At 43.4% G+C, this 19310-nt stretch overlaps 1 protein-coding gene across 7 annotated transcripts in view; it reads right to left on the minus strand.

The window, feature by feature from the left end:
- The window catches only part of GPATCH8 (G-patch domain containing 8), an 88914-nt gene that overhangs the window by 41754 nt on the left and 27850 nt on the right, over positions 1 to 19310 (minus strand). For all 7 annotated transcript variants that reach the window (XM_050934883.1, XM_050934882.1, XM_050934885.1 and 4 more), the window contains one exon: positions 15977 to 16049. In XM_050934883.1, the coding sequence (XP_050790840.1) occupies positions 15977 to 16049 (73 nt within the window). The remainder of the gene's footprint in view (positions 1 to 15976; positions 16050 to 19310) is intronic.

A 19310-nucleotide genomic window follows, 5' to 3' on the forward strand; every position in this document is an offset into this window, starting at 1 on the left:
ACCTGGCAGCTGGCCAAGCAGACAGCAGGTTCTAACAGCTCAAGCACAAATTGCAACTACATACAGCGGTGACAGCTTCTATCACCAAAATACTGAAGGCACACCCAATGCTGTAGGGTGCATGCAACGTGCTGCCAGACAGAAGACTAGAATTTAGGTCCCCAGCTCTGAGCCCATAGGAACTAGGAGAGTCCAGTTTCCTGCTAACAGGTTTCAGAGTGGTAGCCATGTTAGGACTTGACTACACTTGCGAGTTAGAGTGCATTAAAAGGAGCACCGGGTGCACTAGCTCACTACCTGTCTACACTGGCAAGGCATGTAGAGCACTCTGACTCCATGGCTAGAGCACTTCTGGTTCTCCACCTCGGAGAGTAGAATAACGTTTGCTGCATCCCTGCTGGAGCACCCCAGCATCAATGTGAACGCGGTGTTGCATTACTGTGCTCTGATCAGCCTCCGGAAACATCCCATAATCCCTTTAAGTCAAGTGGCCACTCTTGTCATTGTTTTGGATATGCCCTTTGAAAGCTCTGTTTGACAGCCGGCATGCTTATCTGCTCCAAGACAAAGCAGCTATTACTGTGGAATGCTGTGTGAGAGAGAGGTGTGGGGGGAGGAGGAGGTCTGCTCCTCTCTGAACTTACAAGACAGCATGCTGACATCTCTCCTCCCCCACATACACACAACACACTCCACCTCACTCCCCCCATTTGAAAAGCACGTTGTAGCCACTTGCATGCTAGGATAGCTACCATGTACTACTCTCTGTGGCCCTTGCAAGAGCTGCTAATGTGGCCACACCAGTGTGCTGGCTGCTGTCAGCGTGGACAGACTACAGCACTTTCCCATCTGCGCTCTACGAAGGCTGGTTTAACTCCAAGTGCTCTACATCTGCAAATGTAGTCATGCCCTTAGTCTGTATCATCAAAAACAATGAGGAGTCCTTGTGGTACCTTAGAGACTAACAAATCAAATAAATTTGTTAGTCTCTAAGGTACCACAAGGAGTCCTTGTTTTTTTCAGTTTCATGCTAGTAAGCCACTTTGGCTGACTGCAGAGAAATGTAATGACTAGCTTAGGAACAAAAACACATCTAACCCCACTGACTGCAATGGACAGAGGACAGCCAAAGGGAAAAGAGGAGGGATCTCTGACAACCAGTGCAAGAAAAACAAACACATAGGGCTTGTCTACATCAGAAAGTTGCAGCGCTGGTGAGGGAGTTACAGCGCTGCAACTTAGGAGGTGTACACATCTGCAGGGCACCACCAGCGCTGCAACTCCCTGTTTGCAGCGCTGGCCGTACTCCTGTTTTGTCTCGGGTGTAGAGGATCCAGCGCTGGTGATCCAGCGCTGGTAATCAAGTATAGACACTTACCAGCGCTTTTCTTGACCTCCGTGGAATAAGCATGTATCCCAGCATACCTGAGGAAGCCTCTGGTAATCAAGCTGGTCTCCTTCCCCGGTTTGCTCTCGCGTTCCCCGAACCCCGAGCAAGCAGGTCTTCTTCCCTGCGGTTTGCAGGGTGGTTCGGGGAACGCGAGAGCAAACCGCGGCGAAGCTGGTCTCCTTCCCCGGCTTGCTCTCGTGTTCCCCGAACCCCGAGCAAGCAGGTCTTCTTCCCTGCGGTTTGCTGGGTGGTTCGGGGAACGCGAGAGCAAACCGCGGCGAAGCTTGTCTCCTTCCCCGGTTTGCTCTCGTGTTCCCCGAACCCCGAGCAAGCAGGTCTTCTTCCCTGCGGTTTGCTGGGTGGTTCGGGGAACGCGAGAGCAAACCGCGGCGAAGCTGGTCTCCTTTCCCGGTTTGCTCTCGCGTTCCCCGAAAGCCCTTGAAGCCGCCCAACAGCGCTGCAGTGTGGCCACATCTAACACCACTTGCAGCGCTGGTTGCTGTAAGTGTGGCCACTCTGCAGCGCTGGCCCTATACAGCTGTACTAATACAGCTGTAACAACCAGCGCTGCAAAATTTTAGATGTAGACATGGCCATAATAGGTTAGCCCACGCCACAATGTGATCTTTAGCATTTCACAAGTAGCCATAGATTTGGGTTCTCTCAGATGTCAAGTGAATCTCCTTAGAGCCGTGTTTAGTTCCTATCCCTCTAAAGGGATTGTTGTTGAGTTCAAGGAAGGGCAGGAACTCAAATTGGTATGTGGCTATATAAGATTGGCACCAACAACTAGCCCACTTCAGAAGGTGAATCACACAGATGACAATCTTATTTTTGCTCCAAACAAATCAGAGAAGTTGTACTATCTCTAGAGCAAAGTCACAATCCCCTTTCTTTTCAGACAGTATTCATAGCAAGGATGATGTGACCAAAGCCACAAGGGGAGTGGGAAATGTTTTGACCTAGTAGGAATGCCCTGGCATAGGTTTACTACAGACTCCCCAGCAGGGGAAGGGAAAAGCAAACTGCGTGTTTAAGAGTTATACTCTAGGAAGGTCAATCTCTGAGGGCATGGCTACACTTGCAGATGTAGAGCGCTTTGAATTAAACCAGTCTTCGGAGAGCGCAGTAGGGAAAGCACTGTAGTCTGCTCACACTGACAGCGCACTGGCGTGGCCACATTAGCAGCTCTTGCAATGGCCACAGAGAGCAGTGCATTGTAGTAGCTATCCCAGCCTGAAAGTGGCTACAATGTGCTTTTCAAATGAGGGGGATGGAGTGGAGTGTGTTGTGTGTATGTGGGGCTAGGGGGGAGAGGAGTTTTTTGGGGAGGCTGAGAGCATGTCAGCATGCTGTTTTGTAAATTCAGACAGCAACAGATCCCCCACCCGCCTCTCTCACACACACACAGCATTCCACAGTAATGGCTGCATTGTCTCGGAGCAGATAAGCATGCTGGTTGTCAGAAACGGAGCTTTCAAAAGGGCATATTGGCATGCCTGCAGTGATTCCAAAACAATGACAAAAGTGGCCACTTGACTTAAAGAGATTATGGGACCTTTCCGGAGGCTGATCAGAGCGCAGTAATGTAACACCTCGGTCACACTGACGCCCGGGCGTTTCAGCCAATGCGCACCAAGTGTGAACCTCACCGAGGTGGAATACCAGGAGCGCTCCAGCCGTGAAGTCAGAGCGCTCTACATGCCTTGCCAATGTGGACAGGTAGTGAGCTAGTGTGCCCAGGGCTCCTTTAATGCGCTCTAACTTGCAAGTGTAGCCAAGCCTTGAAATTAAAGTAAACGCAAGATGTTTAATTATTTCTTTGTTTCCAGAATGCAAGTAGCACTTCAGAACTTGTTAGGTATACCAAATATTTATTCCCCCTCCCCCCAAAAAAGAGAGAGCAGGACTTTTCTCCGGATCTCTGAAAATTGTTCAGACTTTAAATCTGTACTGCAAGTTACATTCCTTACTGAGGCACTGCATCAGCTCAGTGATCTGCAAATGTCTGAAAGATAATCCAACAAGCATGGGGGGAGGGGAGGAAATGGACTGAAGGAAGACACTTTGTGGAATCTCAATAGGTGTCAGCTCCTCTGAATTCAGTTATTTTTATCACACAAACATTTCTTAAAGGAGTGTGTGATAAAGTCACTGACAAACTATTTGATACTGCTTACTAGCACAACTTCTGGTCTACACAAATTTTGGAAGGAATATTAAATCTCATGCTTCAGGGTTCAAGCCTCTCTCTAAACTAATAGAGACCAAGATGAGACCTACTCTTGGGAGATTACCCCCACATATGATATTGGAGGGTTCTTGCACCTTCCTCTGAAGCATCTGGTGCTGGCCACCGTCGGAGACAGGATACTCAACTAGATTACTTCGAGACGGCTCCAGCCTGGCAATTCCCATGTTCCTAATATTAATGCAGATTTATTTCTAACATATAAGAGAGAGGTATTGCAGCTACTGGATAACAATACACCCCCCACCCCAATACTTTTCTGACTGGTATTAACCTATGAGAAGTTCAGAAAAAGAGATAATTCCCATTGGAACTAACTTGGATCCCACCAGGTCTTGTAAATAATTTTCTGGTAATACGCAATGTCTGATGCCTTCAATTAAAAAATTAGGTTTAATATAAAAATCAGGATGTTCCAGCTAACAAACATGAAAATATCAGGAAAGCTATTTGTGATCAGATTTTCATGCCACTTAACTGAATATGTTCTCCTTACTATAAACCCTGTAATGCCTGGTATGAACACGTATCCAGCAAAAGGGTACTGGCCTGCTCCTGATCGCTATATGCTACTCTTCAGTAGACTTGATGTCTGTTAACCATTTGATACCAAAAGTCTGGGATTTTTTGCCACAAAGTGCATTAGTGCTTAGGTCTAATTCACACAGAATAATTTTTTAAAATAGCCAACTTGTAGATATACTATAAAACAGAAGATGACCACAATGAGTTCAGAGAATTTTTTGCTTTTATTGTTATTCTCATCACACTAATGAAAATGAAACAGTAGATATGTTTTTCAGGGGGTTCTAAATTGGATGTGCTTAAAAAGTACTAAAATTTGGAAACACGGTAAAAGCTAAGACGCAAAGCTGTCTAAAGGTAGCCCTGAAAAGTTAAGTGTGCTTGACAATTGCATCATTAGGTTCTATGTTTACTGTGTCAATTAATCTGAATTTGCACAACCCACAAGTAAACAGTTATTCTGAATTACTCATTCCACAAACTCAACATGGGTTCTGAAAGTCAAACTGGCTGTCTCAGTCACGCACGAACACTAGTAGTGCTTATCATGTGGTGGTTAGACCTCTAATTACTGTGCCATATGGTGGCTAAAAAAGGATTGGAAGGAGTAAAGAAGGATTTCATTTTCATAATTGAAGACTGATTTTCTTTTTACTTTTTTCTTTTCTTTTTTTTTTTACACTCTAAAATGAAAATGTTGCCAGCACTTAGAACTCGTGTCTACAATACCTATATGACCACAAACTTGCTGTCAAGTGGGAAATTCCAATTCTCTCGTTTTGCCCACCAGTAAGGGACTAACAGGGGTGGCATAGTCAATTCTTGTTGGAGGGCAACCCTTCAGATATTCAACAACTCCTACTGCCCAACCATAAGCAGTATTGTTGAGCTCAGAAGAGCTTTAAACTCTTGGGGTGGTCATTGCAACACAAAGCAGATTAAAATAAAGGCAAGCCTTTTTTAATAAGGTGTATAGATGTGACCTAGCCTAAGCATGAGCTCTGGATATCCTGCCCACTCATGAAACCCTGCAATGAAGGGCAAAAGCTGGGAAGCATACCATAGTCGGTATGCATATCTATTTGGATTGTATTGAGCATTCCTTTGCTTATATAGAATATAAGATGTTCAGGGAAGCAGCAGGGTCTTCCTTTGCGTGTTGTACAACAGCGAGCATGGTGTTGGTGCTTAGCAAGTAGACAGAGTCAAGCAGTGATTGTGTGGATTTGAGACTACTTCGCAGGGCTAGGGGCAGTTCATCTGTGGCCAAAACCAGAAATGGCCTTTTGCACAATTTTATTGTGCTATGAATAGGTCTGGCAGCATATTGGGCCCAAAACACAACAAAGTCTGATATTAGGTCAAGAGAAGATCATTTCTCTCCATTACGATGTACCCATGTCACTGAAAGAATAAATGGATCAAATTATTATATTGTGTTCAAAGGATCCACAAAACCATCAGTAAGGGAAGGATCTTGTACATTATAAACAAGAGTGGCAACAGTTTTCCTCTTATAAGGAGGCTCAGACCTGATGCATAAAGTCAAATCTCCCTTTGGGCCCTGTCATAATTCATGTATTTTGACAGTAATGGAGACAGCTATTGTAATGGAAATGTTTAAAGGTGTTTTCCAGTTTCTTTACTTCCTAATTTTAAGCAGGACTCTATTGAAAGCATTTAGATTGCAATGTGACGCACCTCGAAATCAGAGTATGTCAGAAGTTAGGCTGCCCATGCATCCTTCTTTGTGCCGCTGGTGATATGCTGTTTGATATACAGTCCTTACTTACAATACTATTTTTTTCTATAGGACGTCTGCCTCATTTAGTGCCCAGGAGAGAAAGCGCTCTGGGAATAAGGCAGCAGTTCAGTATTTTTATCCTCATCATTTGTAATGCATGCGTTATTTATTCTACAAATGCTAAATTCATTGCCTCATGGTCTGTTTCTAGGGAGCTCTTCACTGCAGTATTTGAGGGCCTCACAAACTTTTCTCCCCCACTGTGAGATGACAGCATTTTTACCTCCATTTTATAGCTGGGCAAACTGAGACAGGTACTTTCCTGACACCATTCAGTGAATCAGTGACAGAGCCAGGACTAGAATTCAGCACCTCCTGACTCTCATTTCCCCAGAGCATGCTACTTTACTGCCAGAGATGCTGAGCATCCACAGCTTCCACTGACTTCTGCATATCAGTCCCCAGGTGTCTCAAAGGTGGGTACCCAGAAAATGAGGTATACACAATTAGTGGCCACCTACCAAAATTTGGTATTAGTGACTTGTTCAGTAGCATACCAGAAGATGGCCATTAGAGGCAGGGAGAGAACTGGGTTCTCCTGTGAAGCACTCACCTATCTTAACCACAAGATCATCCTTTCTTCTTGCAGCCCCGTCTTGTTCCCTACACACCTTTGAACTTCCCATGTTAATGCAGCAAGAACTCTTCAAGAAGCTTAAGTCAATACCCAACTGTGATTCTTTCCTTTAGCACAGCGGTGGGCAAACTTTTTGGCCCAAGGGCCACACCTGGATATGGAAATTGTCTGGCGGGCCATGAATGCTCACAAAATTGGGGATGGGGTGCAGGCTCTGGGGTGAGGCCAGAAATGAGGAGTTCAGGGTGTGGGACGGGGCTCCAGGCTCGGGTGCAGGGTGAGGTCTCCAGCCGGACATGCGGGCTCTGGGGTGGAGCTGGGGATGAGGGATTTGGTGTGTAGGAGGGTGCTCCAGGCTGGGACTGAGGGGTTCAGAGGGGCGGGAGGGGGATCATACAGGGGCGAGGGCATGGGAGGGCTCCAGGGTGTAGCCTCCAAGGCAGCACTTACCTCAAGCAGCTCCTGGAAGCAGCAGCATGTTGTCCCTTCAGCTCCTATAAGGAGGTGCGGCCAGGTGGCTCTGTGCACTGCTCCATATGCAGGCGCTGCCCCGCCGCAGCTCCCACTGGCCGGGAACTGCAACCAATGGGAGCTGCAGGGGCAGCATACAGAGCAACTTGGCCGCGCCCTGGCGTAGGAGCCAGAGGGGGGACATTCTGCTTTTTACAGGAGCCGTGTGGAGCTGGGGCACATGCATGTGAAGCAGCCCTCGACCCCATACCCCAGCTGGAGTGCAGCAAGCCCCAGGCCCCGCTCCCCAGCGGGAGCTCAAGGGCCAGATTAAAATCAGCTGGTGGGCCGAATGTGGCCTGCAGGCCATAGTTTGCCCACCCCTGCTTTAGCACCATATATCTTGTGCTTTGAATGAGGAAAAGGTCCTGTACAAAAACCAGGCCTTGTCTATACACAGTTTTTGTACTGACTTAGTAGTGATCATGTAGATAAAAACTACTGTAATACATATGCAAAAGAGGCAGAAGTAAGGTTGCATACACAACCTAAATCATGACATTTTCTAACTTTCACGTTTTTGCTTTGCAACTCAAATAACATTCTTTTAACAGTTGTGTGTGTGAGATTCACTAGGTTTTTATAAAAGGAAAAGCTAAAAACACTAAGTGTTGCTGTAACACCTCCCCACCCCATGCAATATCAGTGAGATTTGAACCACAAACCTTCAGCACAGCTTGGGTTACAGGAATATTAGCTGGGCAGCAGGTAAAGGCAGTTTATCCTGGGGAAAGGAGCTCATGGCCCCGTGTGGTATATCCAAAAAGGAGGATTGGTTACGAGGCACATATGCTAGGTTCGGAAGGGTGGGCTATCCAAAAGAGGCCAGCATGGTGGCTCTTTCCCTCAATCCCCAAGAGGCTGTCTACTCCCGGATTCCCAGTGCAGTGTGTGTTGTTGCTGCTGCTGTGGAGGCAGGTGTGGCTGACCTTTCAGTGATTTTGACATGTTGTCAAAATGTTGCTGACAACATAAGCAACAAAAAGAAAGTGAGGACTTCCCACAGCATCTCAGCTAAATGCCGTGAAACAGAAAAGGCATTTCTCTGGGCCAAGGACTTTCTCCTTTTGGCATGCAAAGGTGTTCACACTCCCTGCCCCCTCCCCTCAAGGTCTCTGTTTTATAACAAAGCATTAGGAAACCTAAATACCACTAGTTCCTTCTATAACTGAACAACAAACTGACTTAAGCAAAGAACCCCAAAGGCTGCCACTTCCCTCAATGAGTCACCCATCGATTATAACCACCATATATTTCAGCCCCCTATGTAACTGATATGAGAATAGAGACCTCACTAGGTGTAGCTATACCACCTTTAAATAAAACACTTACATATTAAACCCATTCTCTGCATTCTACAGTGATTTCCAACAGAATATCAAAGCAAGTTCACAGGCTTGGTTCTTCTTTTCAAGGCACTCCCCAGTCTACATGAAGACTTCTGTTGATAGTTTTGCTCCCTTGGCCCAATGGAACTCTCTACAAGAAGAAGGGTAAAGCTCATCTTTGTGGGCGATGGTACTTTTGTGGGGGCTGACCCAAGACTGTGAAATGAACACCCCTCACAGGAACTAAGGACTATCACAAACCACCTCCTTCTGCTTCCAGTGCATGACATTTCCTCAATGTTGCTTTTTCTAACGAATACACAGCAACATTTGAACAAGACATCCTACCAAAACAAGACACTACAGCGCATGTCTCCTCCAGGAGAAGAGATGAGAAAACACATAAAACATGAGTTTTTATGTCATTTGTGCACTACTGGAAGGCACTCAGATACTATGGTGATGAGCACAGTATAAGAGACTATATGGAACAGAATGTAGCTAAATATTTCTATGGCAACAGTAAAAGAGCACAAAGGAGGTGCCTCAGCCTCACCAGACGATTTGAGAAGTCAACGTAATTAAACATTCCAGAGCCCCAGATTTTTACTGACAAAACTCCCTTCTTGATCAAACAAGCAGAACCAAAATGATTTGATTCAGCAGAGAAATATTAACTTACACTAAAACAATCGTTACACTGACAAAGTTATCAGTTAACTATTAGCTAGCGTAACAAGATACTAAACTCTGATTCACATATCTGAGGCACCAGATTAATATTCTCTTGGACAAAATATATGAAAGTCATCAACTAGATCTGGTATCTACAGTCCAGTGGGAGCAGTTTAAATCAACACTACTACAAGCTTCAGGTATGCCAACTGCCTACATTTACACACAGTATTGCAATCTGAGTAATTTCGAGTAAAGGGAAGTTTAACTTGACTTCTTTAAGACATTAATTCCTGTGTTCTGCATAGAAAGGAGTTAAGAAAATGCACATGCTGCTAATACTTAAAATAAGTGAATCTACTATAGAAATGTTGAAGGATCATTATAATTACGAAACTTTGCTCACAAATGCAATTGGACAATGGCAAAGTTATTGAAGTGTGAACCTGAGGCAGGTACTTAAGGCAGAGTCAGTAAATATTCCTGTAGAATCATCATTTATATGACAAGAACAGATCACTTGAGCCATCCAGACTCATTACCTACATTTTCCATATTGTTCACAACATTTCAGCCAATATTCTACCCGCTGGTTCTCAACCTCTTCCATTCCACAATCCCATATTAGTAAAGAAAAATGTTTTGCAACACCTGAATGGAGTGTTCTCTCTCAAGCTGCTTTTGTGATCCTATATAGCCTCTAACAGAACAGATTCTCAACCTCTGGGAGGTCGCACACTGTTCTAATCTCCTTCTCTTTGTTTATGGTTAGTCAGCTTCACAGCACTGAGCACCACTGAGAAAACCTGTTCTTCCTCCTCCAGATTCAGCTTGGCCTCCTCACAGTCCTCTTCCGGATCTCTTGCATTCCTTTTCTGGGCCATTCAGAATCCTCAAACTGTGCTTAGTCCTCTCCTAGTCAATCTCATTTAGCAGGTTTCCAACGTCTCAAAATGAAAGTTAGTGGGAGCCCTCCCATATACCTATTCTGTATCTTCATGGAGAGTTGTTCCTATACTGAGTTTACTGACTAGGTATCTATTGGCCCCAGGTGCTGAGTTTTATTTTTCCTGGCGGGTGCTCCACCCCCCCTCCACCTAGAGACCCCACCCTCTTTCTGCCTCTTCCCACCCCCAAGGCTCTCTGCCCTCCCACCAGCAAATGAGCAGCTGATCAGCAGCCCCTGCCAAACAGCTGTGGCTGGTGGGTCCTGGGCACCCCCCCTTTTTTTTTCCTGTGGGGCTTGAGCACCAGAGCACCCACGGAGTCAGCACCTATGCTATTGGTGATCTAACTTCTTCAACTAGACCAAGCCCCTGAATCATCTCTTACACATACACACACACTCCCCTCACTCTCCTCTCCCAGAAAAAAGGAGAAATGGTTTGTAATTGCCATGATGTTGCTCCTGACAAAACCACCCTTATACAATCTCTGGAGCAAAATACCTTCGCAAGCCACTCTTCACTGTCAGTGCTGAAGGTGTTGCTAGGCAACTGAGGAGCTTTATTCTGTGTTTTTTGTTTTTTTTTAATGTTTGTTGGCTATTGGTTTGGCTAACGTGCCTGTACTGTGTATAATGATGAAACCTGTTTACCAAAAATGTGTCAACATGAGAGAGATACAGGGCTGAGGGGATAAACCCCCCTGCTGAATTTGTGTATGTATGCTTTGAACCAAACAAATATTAAACAGTCAGTTTCATAATGTTAGTAGGGTCACAGGTGGCAGCCCTTATCAGAGCAGATATTTGATATATCCAAGTATGTTCTTCAATTTTAAATCTACTATTTTAAATACATAAGTTAAGAGAAGCTATATTTTAACCCTATGAAAGTCCTTTTAGGACAGTGGTCTTCGAACACTAAGTATGAGAATTATCACTTAATTATCACTTAACTGCACCATCTGCTCAAGAAACTCCCTGAAAAAGCACAGGAATAGATCTGTACAGACACATGCCTTGAACCCCGAGCAGGAGTATTCTATTTGCTACCCAAGATCCATAAACCTGGAAATCCTGGATGCCCCATCATCTCAGGCATTGTCACTCTAACAGCAGAACTGTCTGGCTATGTGGACTCTCTCCTCAGATCCTACGCTACCAGCACTCCCAGTTATCTTCGAGACACCACTGACTTCCTGAGGAAACTACAATCCAGCGGTGATCTCCCAGAAAACACCATCCTGGCCACTATGGATGTGGAAGCCCTCTACACCAACATTGCACACAAAGATGGACTACAAGCTATTAGTATCCCCAATAATGTCACGGCTAACCTGGTGGCTGAACTTTATGACTTTGTCCTTACCCACAACTATTTCACATTTGGAGACAATATATACCTTCAAGTCAGCAGCACTGCTATGGGCCCCACAACATGCCAACATTTTCATGGCTGACTTAGAACAACGCTTCCTTAGCTCTCGTCCCCTTACGCCCCTACTCTACTTGCGCTACATTGATGACATCATCATCATCTGGACCCATGGAAGAGAAGCCCTTGAAGAATTCCACCATGATTTCAACAATTTTCATCCCACAATCAAACTCAGCGTGGACCAATCCACACAAGCGGTCCACTTCCTGGACTCTAGTGTGCTCATAAACAATGGTCACAAACACCATCCTACACTGAAAACCTACTGTCCGCTATACTTACCTACATGCCTCCAGCTTTCATCCAGGACATACCACTCGATTCATTGTCTACAGCCAAGCTCTAAGATACAATTGCATTTGCTCCAACCCCTCAGACAGAGACAAACACCTACAAGATTTCTATCAGGCATTCTTACAACTACAATACCCACCTGGTGAAGTGAAAAAAGAAAAAGAAAAAAAAAAAAGAAGAAGATTGACAGAGCCAGAAGAGTACCCAAAAGTCACCTCTACAGGACAGGCCCAACAAAGAAAATAACAGGACGCCTCTAGCCGTCACCTTCAGCCCCCAACTAAAACCTCTCCAGCGCATCAAAGACTTACAACCTATCCTGAAAGATGATCCCTTACTCTCACAGATCTTGGGAGACAGAACAGCCCTCGCTTACAGACGGCCCCCTAACCTGAAGCAAATACTCACCAGCAACCACACACCACAGAACAAAAACACTAATCCAGGAACCTATCCTTGCAACAAAGCCCGATGCCAACTCTGTCCACATATCTATTCAAGTGACACCATCACTGGACCTAATCACATCAGCCACGCCATCAGAGGTTCATTCACCTGCACATCTACCAATGTGACATATGCCATGTGCCAGCAATGCCCCTCTGCCATGTACATTGGCCAAATCAGACAGTCTCTATGCAAAAGAATAAATAGACACAAATCTGACATCAGGACTCATATCACTCAAAAACCAGTGGGAGAACACTTCAACCTCTCTGGCCACTCAGTAACAGACCTGAAGGTGGCAATTTTGCAACAGATAGACTTCAAAAACAGACTCCAAGGAGAAACCGCTGAGCTTGAATTGATTTGCAAATTAGATATCATTAACTCTGGCTTGAATAGAGACTGGGAATGGCTTAGTTATTACACTGCTTGAATCTTTTTCCAAATAACTATCCTTATACCTCTTGTCAACTGTCTGTAATTGACCGTCTTGATTATCACTACAGAAGCTTTTTCCTGCTGATAACAGGTCATCTTAATTAATTAGCCTCTTGGAGCTGGTATGGCAGTGTGTATGTGCGTGCGCGCTATGTTCCATTCTATGCATCTGATGAAGTGGGCTGCAGCCCACGAAAGCTTATGCTTAAATAAATTTATTAGTCTCTAAGGTGCCACAAGTACTCCTGTTCTTATCACTTAATATATCAGCATTACAAAAACAGTTACCAAGGCGCTGATATCTTGACAACTCCACTATGCACAGCGTTATTCTGTTTTAGGAACTTTGTGAAGAATGAGCTACCATATGGAAGAATCAGTACTACAAAAAGCTATAGTTAATTCTGCCACTGTGTGAATTTGGAAACTCCCAGCTATTACCCAGGCAGGGAAGATGGAGAATTATGCACTCTCAACTTGCTGGTTTTGAACCATGTTACAAACACAGACACAGCCAACATACCTCAGAGACACAGCTGTATAGAGGCATAGAAAGCTGTTCTTAAAGGCACTCAGGAGGAAGGAGTGGGTGAAAATGTTCTGATTCCATTTGAGGACGTATACCATTTAATGATTGTCATGGATATTGTGACATACACCTATTCCCTACTCTGCTAACTGGAAGACAGGGGAAGCCCTTGCTCAGATGCCTAGAATCAGACTTTTAAAAACTACATAAAAATGAAAACGCATGTTGAAAAGTATCAACTTCGTAACCTGCAGAAGTTAATCATGTGAATAGATGCACAAAGTCATCCCAGCTGATAACACATAATTAGTTCTCATGTGTTGCTTAGACAATGTAGAGACCACTAAAGGTGTTATGCACTTTCACGATGTGCTGTTCTGAGCCAAACCTAATTTGTTACAGGGTAGGATGCCTGTGAGAGACAGGTATCTGTTGACATAATCAGCCATCGTGTTTTAGATCTTCCGGTAAGTATTTTTCATTCTGATGTCAGTGGTTCAAAGTCTAATAGGATTCTTTCAGGGAGGTTGGTAGGCTTTCAGAGCAGATGACCATATCATTTTAAAGAGCAGGACGTGGCAGTATAAGCAAAATCAATATTCAAAAACCTTTTACAGGGTTGCACCCTTGTAAAAATGGCATTCTGCAGCCAAGGACAGGTGTTAATCTGCCCCCATAACTGCTGATGGTAAGGGACAGTTAAAAAGTGGATCTCTTTCGACTACTTTAGCTAAATCTGATGATGGCCATAGAATGTTTTTATAATGTTTAGTTCCATTTACTATATGTTTCAGCTGTTTTAATTCTGCACTAAGCAAATAGTTAGCATGGATAAGGTAATCAAAGCTCTGTGTTTCTTATTCCTAACATGCTCGGAAATCTGCTTTGCCCATTTTTGTCTCTTTTCCTAGCGATTCTCTTTCATCTTCAGTGTATTATCGAAGTGGTTTTACGTCTCAAGCTTACAAACCAAGCGTGAAGGCCCTGCTACTACTTTTCCTGGATGTAGCTACTTGAATTTTATATCATTCAAAAATTAAATAAAAACAAAAAAAAAAAGACAACTTGCCAGTGGGATAAAAAAAATACTCAAAATGAACAGTGTCAGTGCCATGGATATTCTGTACAAGTTCTCTTGTTAGCTATAGCCATGAGGGAGGGACCTTGAAACATCATCATACATCTATCAAGCAATACTGGAACAAAAGTTCTCCTCTCCCTGAGCTCCAGTTTATGTTATCTATAGAGAACAATTCTTTGCACTTCAATAGCACCTTTCAGTCACAAAATTCAATATGCTCAGAAAAGAATGCATTAAAACTGACTCAGACTGGGTTGGATGGTTTTTCCCCTTCACCTTAATTACAAAAGAAGAGGGAGATGTGAGAATATCCCCATGACTGAGATCCACAATTTCCCTTCAAGTCTAAGTCAGTTTCAATCACCACCTGAGATCCAAATACCTATCAGCAGAAGGCAAGGAGAAGATTCAAAAGGCTTACAAACTATGATGTGCATATAAAGTTAAGATGCTTGTGTGAACCTGTGGAGGTCCCCGGCCTCTGTGGCATCTCCCCTCTGCCTCACTCCTAAGCATCTGCTTTTAAACTCAATGGCAACGGGGGGTGTTTCTAGCTTCCTCTCTGATCCCTGGTACCTCTATATTTATTTGAGAGACACAATGAAGTCTTGGGCATAACAGGAACAGATCTGATCAAAACTTGCCTGTGTGCGGTAAACTCCATTCCAATACAGAAGCCCTTCCAAGGTATGTCAATTACAACAGGTTCCTGAACTGGGGCTACAACACTCGTACAAGAGAACTGTATAAATACCATGCATTAACAAAAGAAAATTGAGTTTAAACTGACACTGTGTTAGAGGAAATGAAAAGTGTTTTGATCATTAGATGTAGCCTTGTTTATGTACACACGCTGGAGAAGTTAGAGCGTCTTTCATTTCTACAGGCTTTTAGTATACATTTTCACAGTTCAAAAGGACTTAATTCCTCTCCAACAGCCTTCTGCAGCAGAGAACACTTCTCTGTATGGGGTCATTGCAAGGATACAGGTCCCAAATTGCAAATTCCCAGATCGTTACCAAATAAATAAGGACCACTGCAAAGGAGACAAAAGGAGCCAGAGGCAATTTTCTCCCTCAATTAAACTGGTGCAACCTACCACACTGATTTGAGTCAGGCTTCTCTAGTATAATTGGTGGAAAAATGTGGACTAGGCACAGCAAGAAAACGTAAGCAGCTTATTGGCACCAACTAGCACCAAAAATGTTTCAAATAGACATGTTATACCCATAGTAACTATATTGCTAGAGTTATGGAAATTAGTAAAATTCTTCAATGAAATAAACCTGTCCCATCCATACAAAACCTCTGCCACCATTTCAGCCATCAGTGGGCCCTTTTACTTGCCTTCTAATGGCTTCTGACACCATCAAATGTTCACAGAAATCAGTACATCTATTTTTTATTTGCAAGTTCCCCTTAACATCAAACATCTGCATGTTCCAGCCAGATAAATATCAATGTAATTTTATAAGCTGCGCAAACTACCTGTTACTAGATATGCAGTTAATTCCTCTCCCTCCAAAAACTACAAACAAGGTGATTCACAAACCTACATCTCACACACCTCTATATTTAAGAAAGGTAACAGCTTCCACTTGCAATTTGCTGAACATGAAAATTAACCAGTGCATTTGTTTGGATACATTGGCATTTGGGGTAAATCTAAGCTAGAAAAACAGCAGAAACAATTAAAAAAATGAATCTGGTGTTGAATGTTTCTCAAGTACAAATTTTTGAACTTACCCTGAAGTGATTTTCCCAATCCCTGGCCCAGCTTCCACCCATGTTTCTGGAGTAAGCGGTGTCCAATATTATCCTGACAGACAGAACAGAGAAAACAAACCAAAAATATTCCAATAATATATTCTTCCCTTCCCACTGACATTTAAACATGAGACGAGCAAGAGATTTTCTACATATGTGCATGCAAAAAAATGCTACTAAAAAGGCAATATATGCCCAATAAAAGGGAAGACAAATGTCAAAAAATTGCTGGCTAGAATTTTTCAAGGGGGATAGGGTATCGGGGTGGGTCACTTTCTGATGGTGTTCTGGGCAACTTTTGTGCATAACATTTAAAATAAAAAAAAGCAATATGGGAGAAAATAAAGTGTACCAATAAAAAAATTGACACTAAAAAGCATTTAAAAAGCATAAAATCAAGTTATTTATACAATCATATCCACCACCTAGACAGCACCACTTTTCGATTGTTTTTGAAAAGAAAATCTACATCGTGTTTAGTCTTTTTGTTTTTGTGTCAGTCTTTTATAATACTGAGTAAGTTGTAAGTGCAAGACTGCCCCACCACTAGAAACCAAAACACAATCATAGAAAAATCGAGGCTAGACTTGATTGGGTTTTCATATATAGGTATATATATAAACTAGCATGCAGCCAATATTAAACTGAAAAAAAGTGAGGTTAGTGAAACAAAACAAAAAAACCAAATCAAATAAAATGAGCTCAAGCACAGACTGGGTGATGCATTTCACATGTACTCTAACAAAAATACTAAGATGTTAGAATGAAACAGGCCTAGCAATAGGTTAACAGCAAGGAACCATTAGTGCATGTAAGGGAAACAATAAGCATAATGTCTCATCTTCCTGAGGGAAAAGAGCTAGTTCGTGATACAATAAGTTGGAAGGTATGGGTGCAGCAATAAATGTCAGCTTCTGACTTGAACTAAAGAAAAAGGGTTCATTACATTTTACAAAAGAACCCTTCACAGAAAACAAATACAAGAATGAACGTAAGAATAGCTATATGGGGTCAAACCAATGGTCTGTCTAGCCTAGCAATCTGTCTCTGACAATGGCCAGTGCCAGGCAGTTCAGAGGGAATGAACAAAACAGGCAATTTATTGAGTGATCCATCCCCCATCATCAAGGGCAGGTTCTGGAAGTCAGAGATTTAGAGACATCCAAGAGCAAAGGGTTGAGTCGGTGACTATCCTGGCTAAGAGCCTACACTAACTTATCTAATTCTTTTTTGAACCTATATATACCTCTGACCTTCATAACATCCCGACAGAGAGTTCCACAGGTTGACTGTGTGTTGTGTGAAGAAGTACTTCCTTATGTTTGTTTTAAATCTGCTAGTAATTTCACTGGGTGACCCCTGCTTCATGTGTGATGCGAAGGAGTAAATATTACTTTCTGCACACTATTCACAACGTTATAAAACCTTAGTCATCTCTTTTCTAACTGAGCAGTCTCAGTCTTGAAAGCTCTCCTCAAATGGAAGCTGTGCCATACCCCTAATCATTCCATTGCCTTTCTCTGAACTTTTTCCAATTTCAGTATCTGTTCTGAGATGGGGTGACCAGAATTGCATGCAGTATTCAAGGTCTGAGTGCACCAAAGGTTTATATAGCGGCATTATGATATTTTTTCTTCTATCTATTCCCTTCCTAACAGTTTCTAATATGTTAGCTTTTTTGATTGTCGCAACACATTGAACAGATGCTTTTAGAGCACTATCTATGATGACTTCAAGATCTCTTTCTTGAGTGGTAACAGCTAATTTAGACCTCATCATTTTGCATGTACAGTTGGGATTATGTTTTCCCATGTGCAACACTTTGCATTTATCAACATTGAATTTCACCTGCCATTTTCTTGCCCAGTCATCCAGTTTAGTGAGATCTCTCCATAATTCTTTGCAGTCAGCTTTGGACTTAACTACAGTAAAAGCTTTGTTATCCGGAATGTTGGAGAATGGAGGGATGCTGGTAAATCAAAAATTCTGGTTAACTAAGAGCGAGGAAGTTTGGGTGCGGGAGGGGGGTAAGGGAAAGGGGTTGGGGTGTGGATGAGGTTTCAGGGTGACAGATCTGGGTGGTGCTCACTTTTAGCAGCTCCCCGGAAGCAGCGACATGCCCATGCTGCTCCTAGGCAGAGGTGCATCCAGGTGGTTCTGCGCGCTGCCTCCACCCACAAGCACCACCCCTGAAGTTTTCATTAGCCAAACTCCCTGGCCAATGGGAGCTGCTGAGGCAGCGCTCGGGGCAGGGACAGCGCACTGAGCCCCATGGCCGTTCCTCCACTTAGGAGTGGCAGGGACATGTTGCCACTTCCAGAGAGCCATCTGGAGTCAGGTAGGGAGCCTGCCGACCCTGTTCCAACCCGACCCTACTGAAGATCAGAAATGCCAATTTATAGGGCTTTCTGGTTGGTAAAGTGCTAGATAACACAGCTTTTACTGAATATTAAGTAATTTTGTTTTGCCTATAAACTTTGCCACCTGTTTACCCCTTTTTCCAGATTATCTATGAATAAACTGAACAACACTGGTCCTAGTATAGATCCTTGGGGGACTCTAGTGATCTCTCATTTCTACCCTTTGTTTTCTATCTTTTAACCAGTTACTGATCCATGAGAGGACCTTCCCTCTTATCCCATGACTACTTACTTTCATAGAATATCAGGGTTGGAAGGGACCTCAGGAGATCATCTAGTCCAACCCCCTGCTCAAAGCAGGACCAGTTCCCAACTAAATCATCCCAGCTAGGGCTTTGTCAAGCCTGACCTTAAAAACCTAAAAGGAAGGAGATTCCACCACCTCCCTAGGGAACCCATTCCAGTGCTTCACCACTCTCCGAGTGAAAAAGTTTTCCTAATATCCAACCTAAGGCTTAAGAGCCTTCAGTGAGCAGCGCTGTCAAAGGCTTTCTGAAAGTCCAACTACACTACAGCTACTGGATCACCCTCGTCCACATGACTGTTGTCACCCTCAAAGAATTCTAATAGATTGGTGAGGCATGATTTCCCTTTACAAAAGCCACGTTGACTCTTCCTCAGTGTATCATTTTCATCTGATAAATTGATGATTGAAATTATAGTGAACAGAATTGCCTAGTACTGAAGTTAGACTTACTGACCTGTAATTTCCAGGATTGCCTAAAGAGCATTTTTTCAAAAAAGTGTCTTTAAACTCAATATAGAGTCTGCAGTCATAAATTCTTCTAATTATGCAACCCATTACAACTCATGATATTACAGAATATCCTGAATTGTAATGAGTTGTCTGGGGGTTGTGACACTGAACGATGCATTATATCCAAAAGTCATCT

Source organism: Gopherus flavomarginatus, chromosome 25 (assembly GCF_025201925.1).
Source record: "Gopherus flavomarginatus isolate rGopFla2 chromosome 25, rGopFla2.mat.asm, whole genome shotgun sequence".
NCBI lineage: Eukaryota > Metazoa > Chordata > Testudines > Testudinidae > Gopherus > Gopherus flavomarginatus.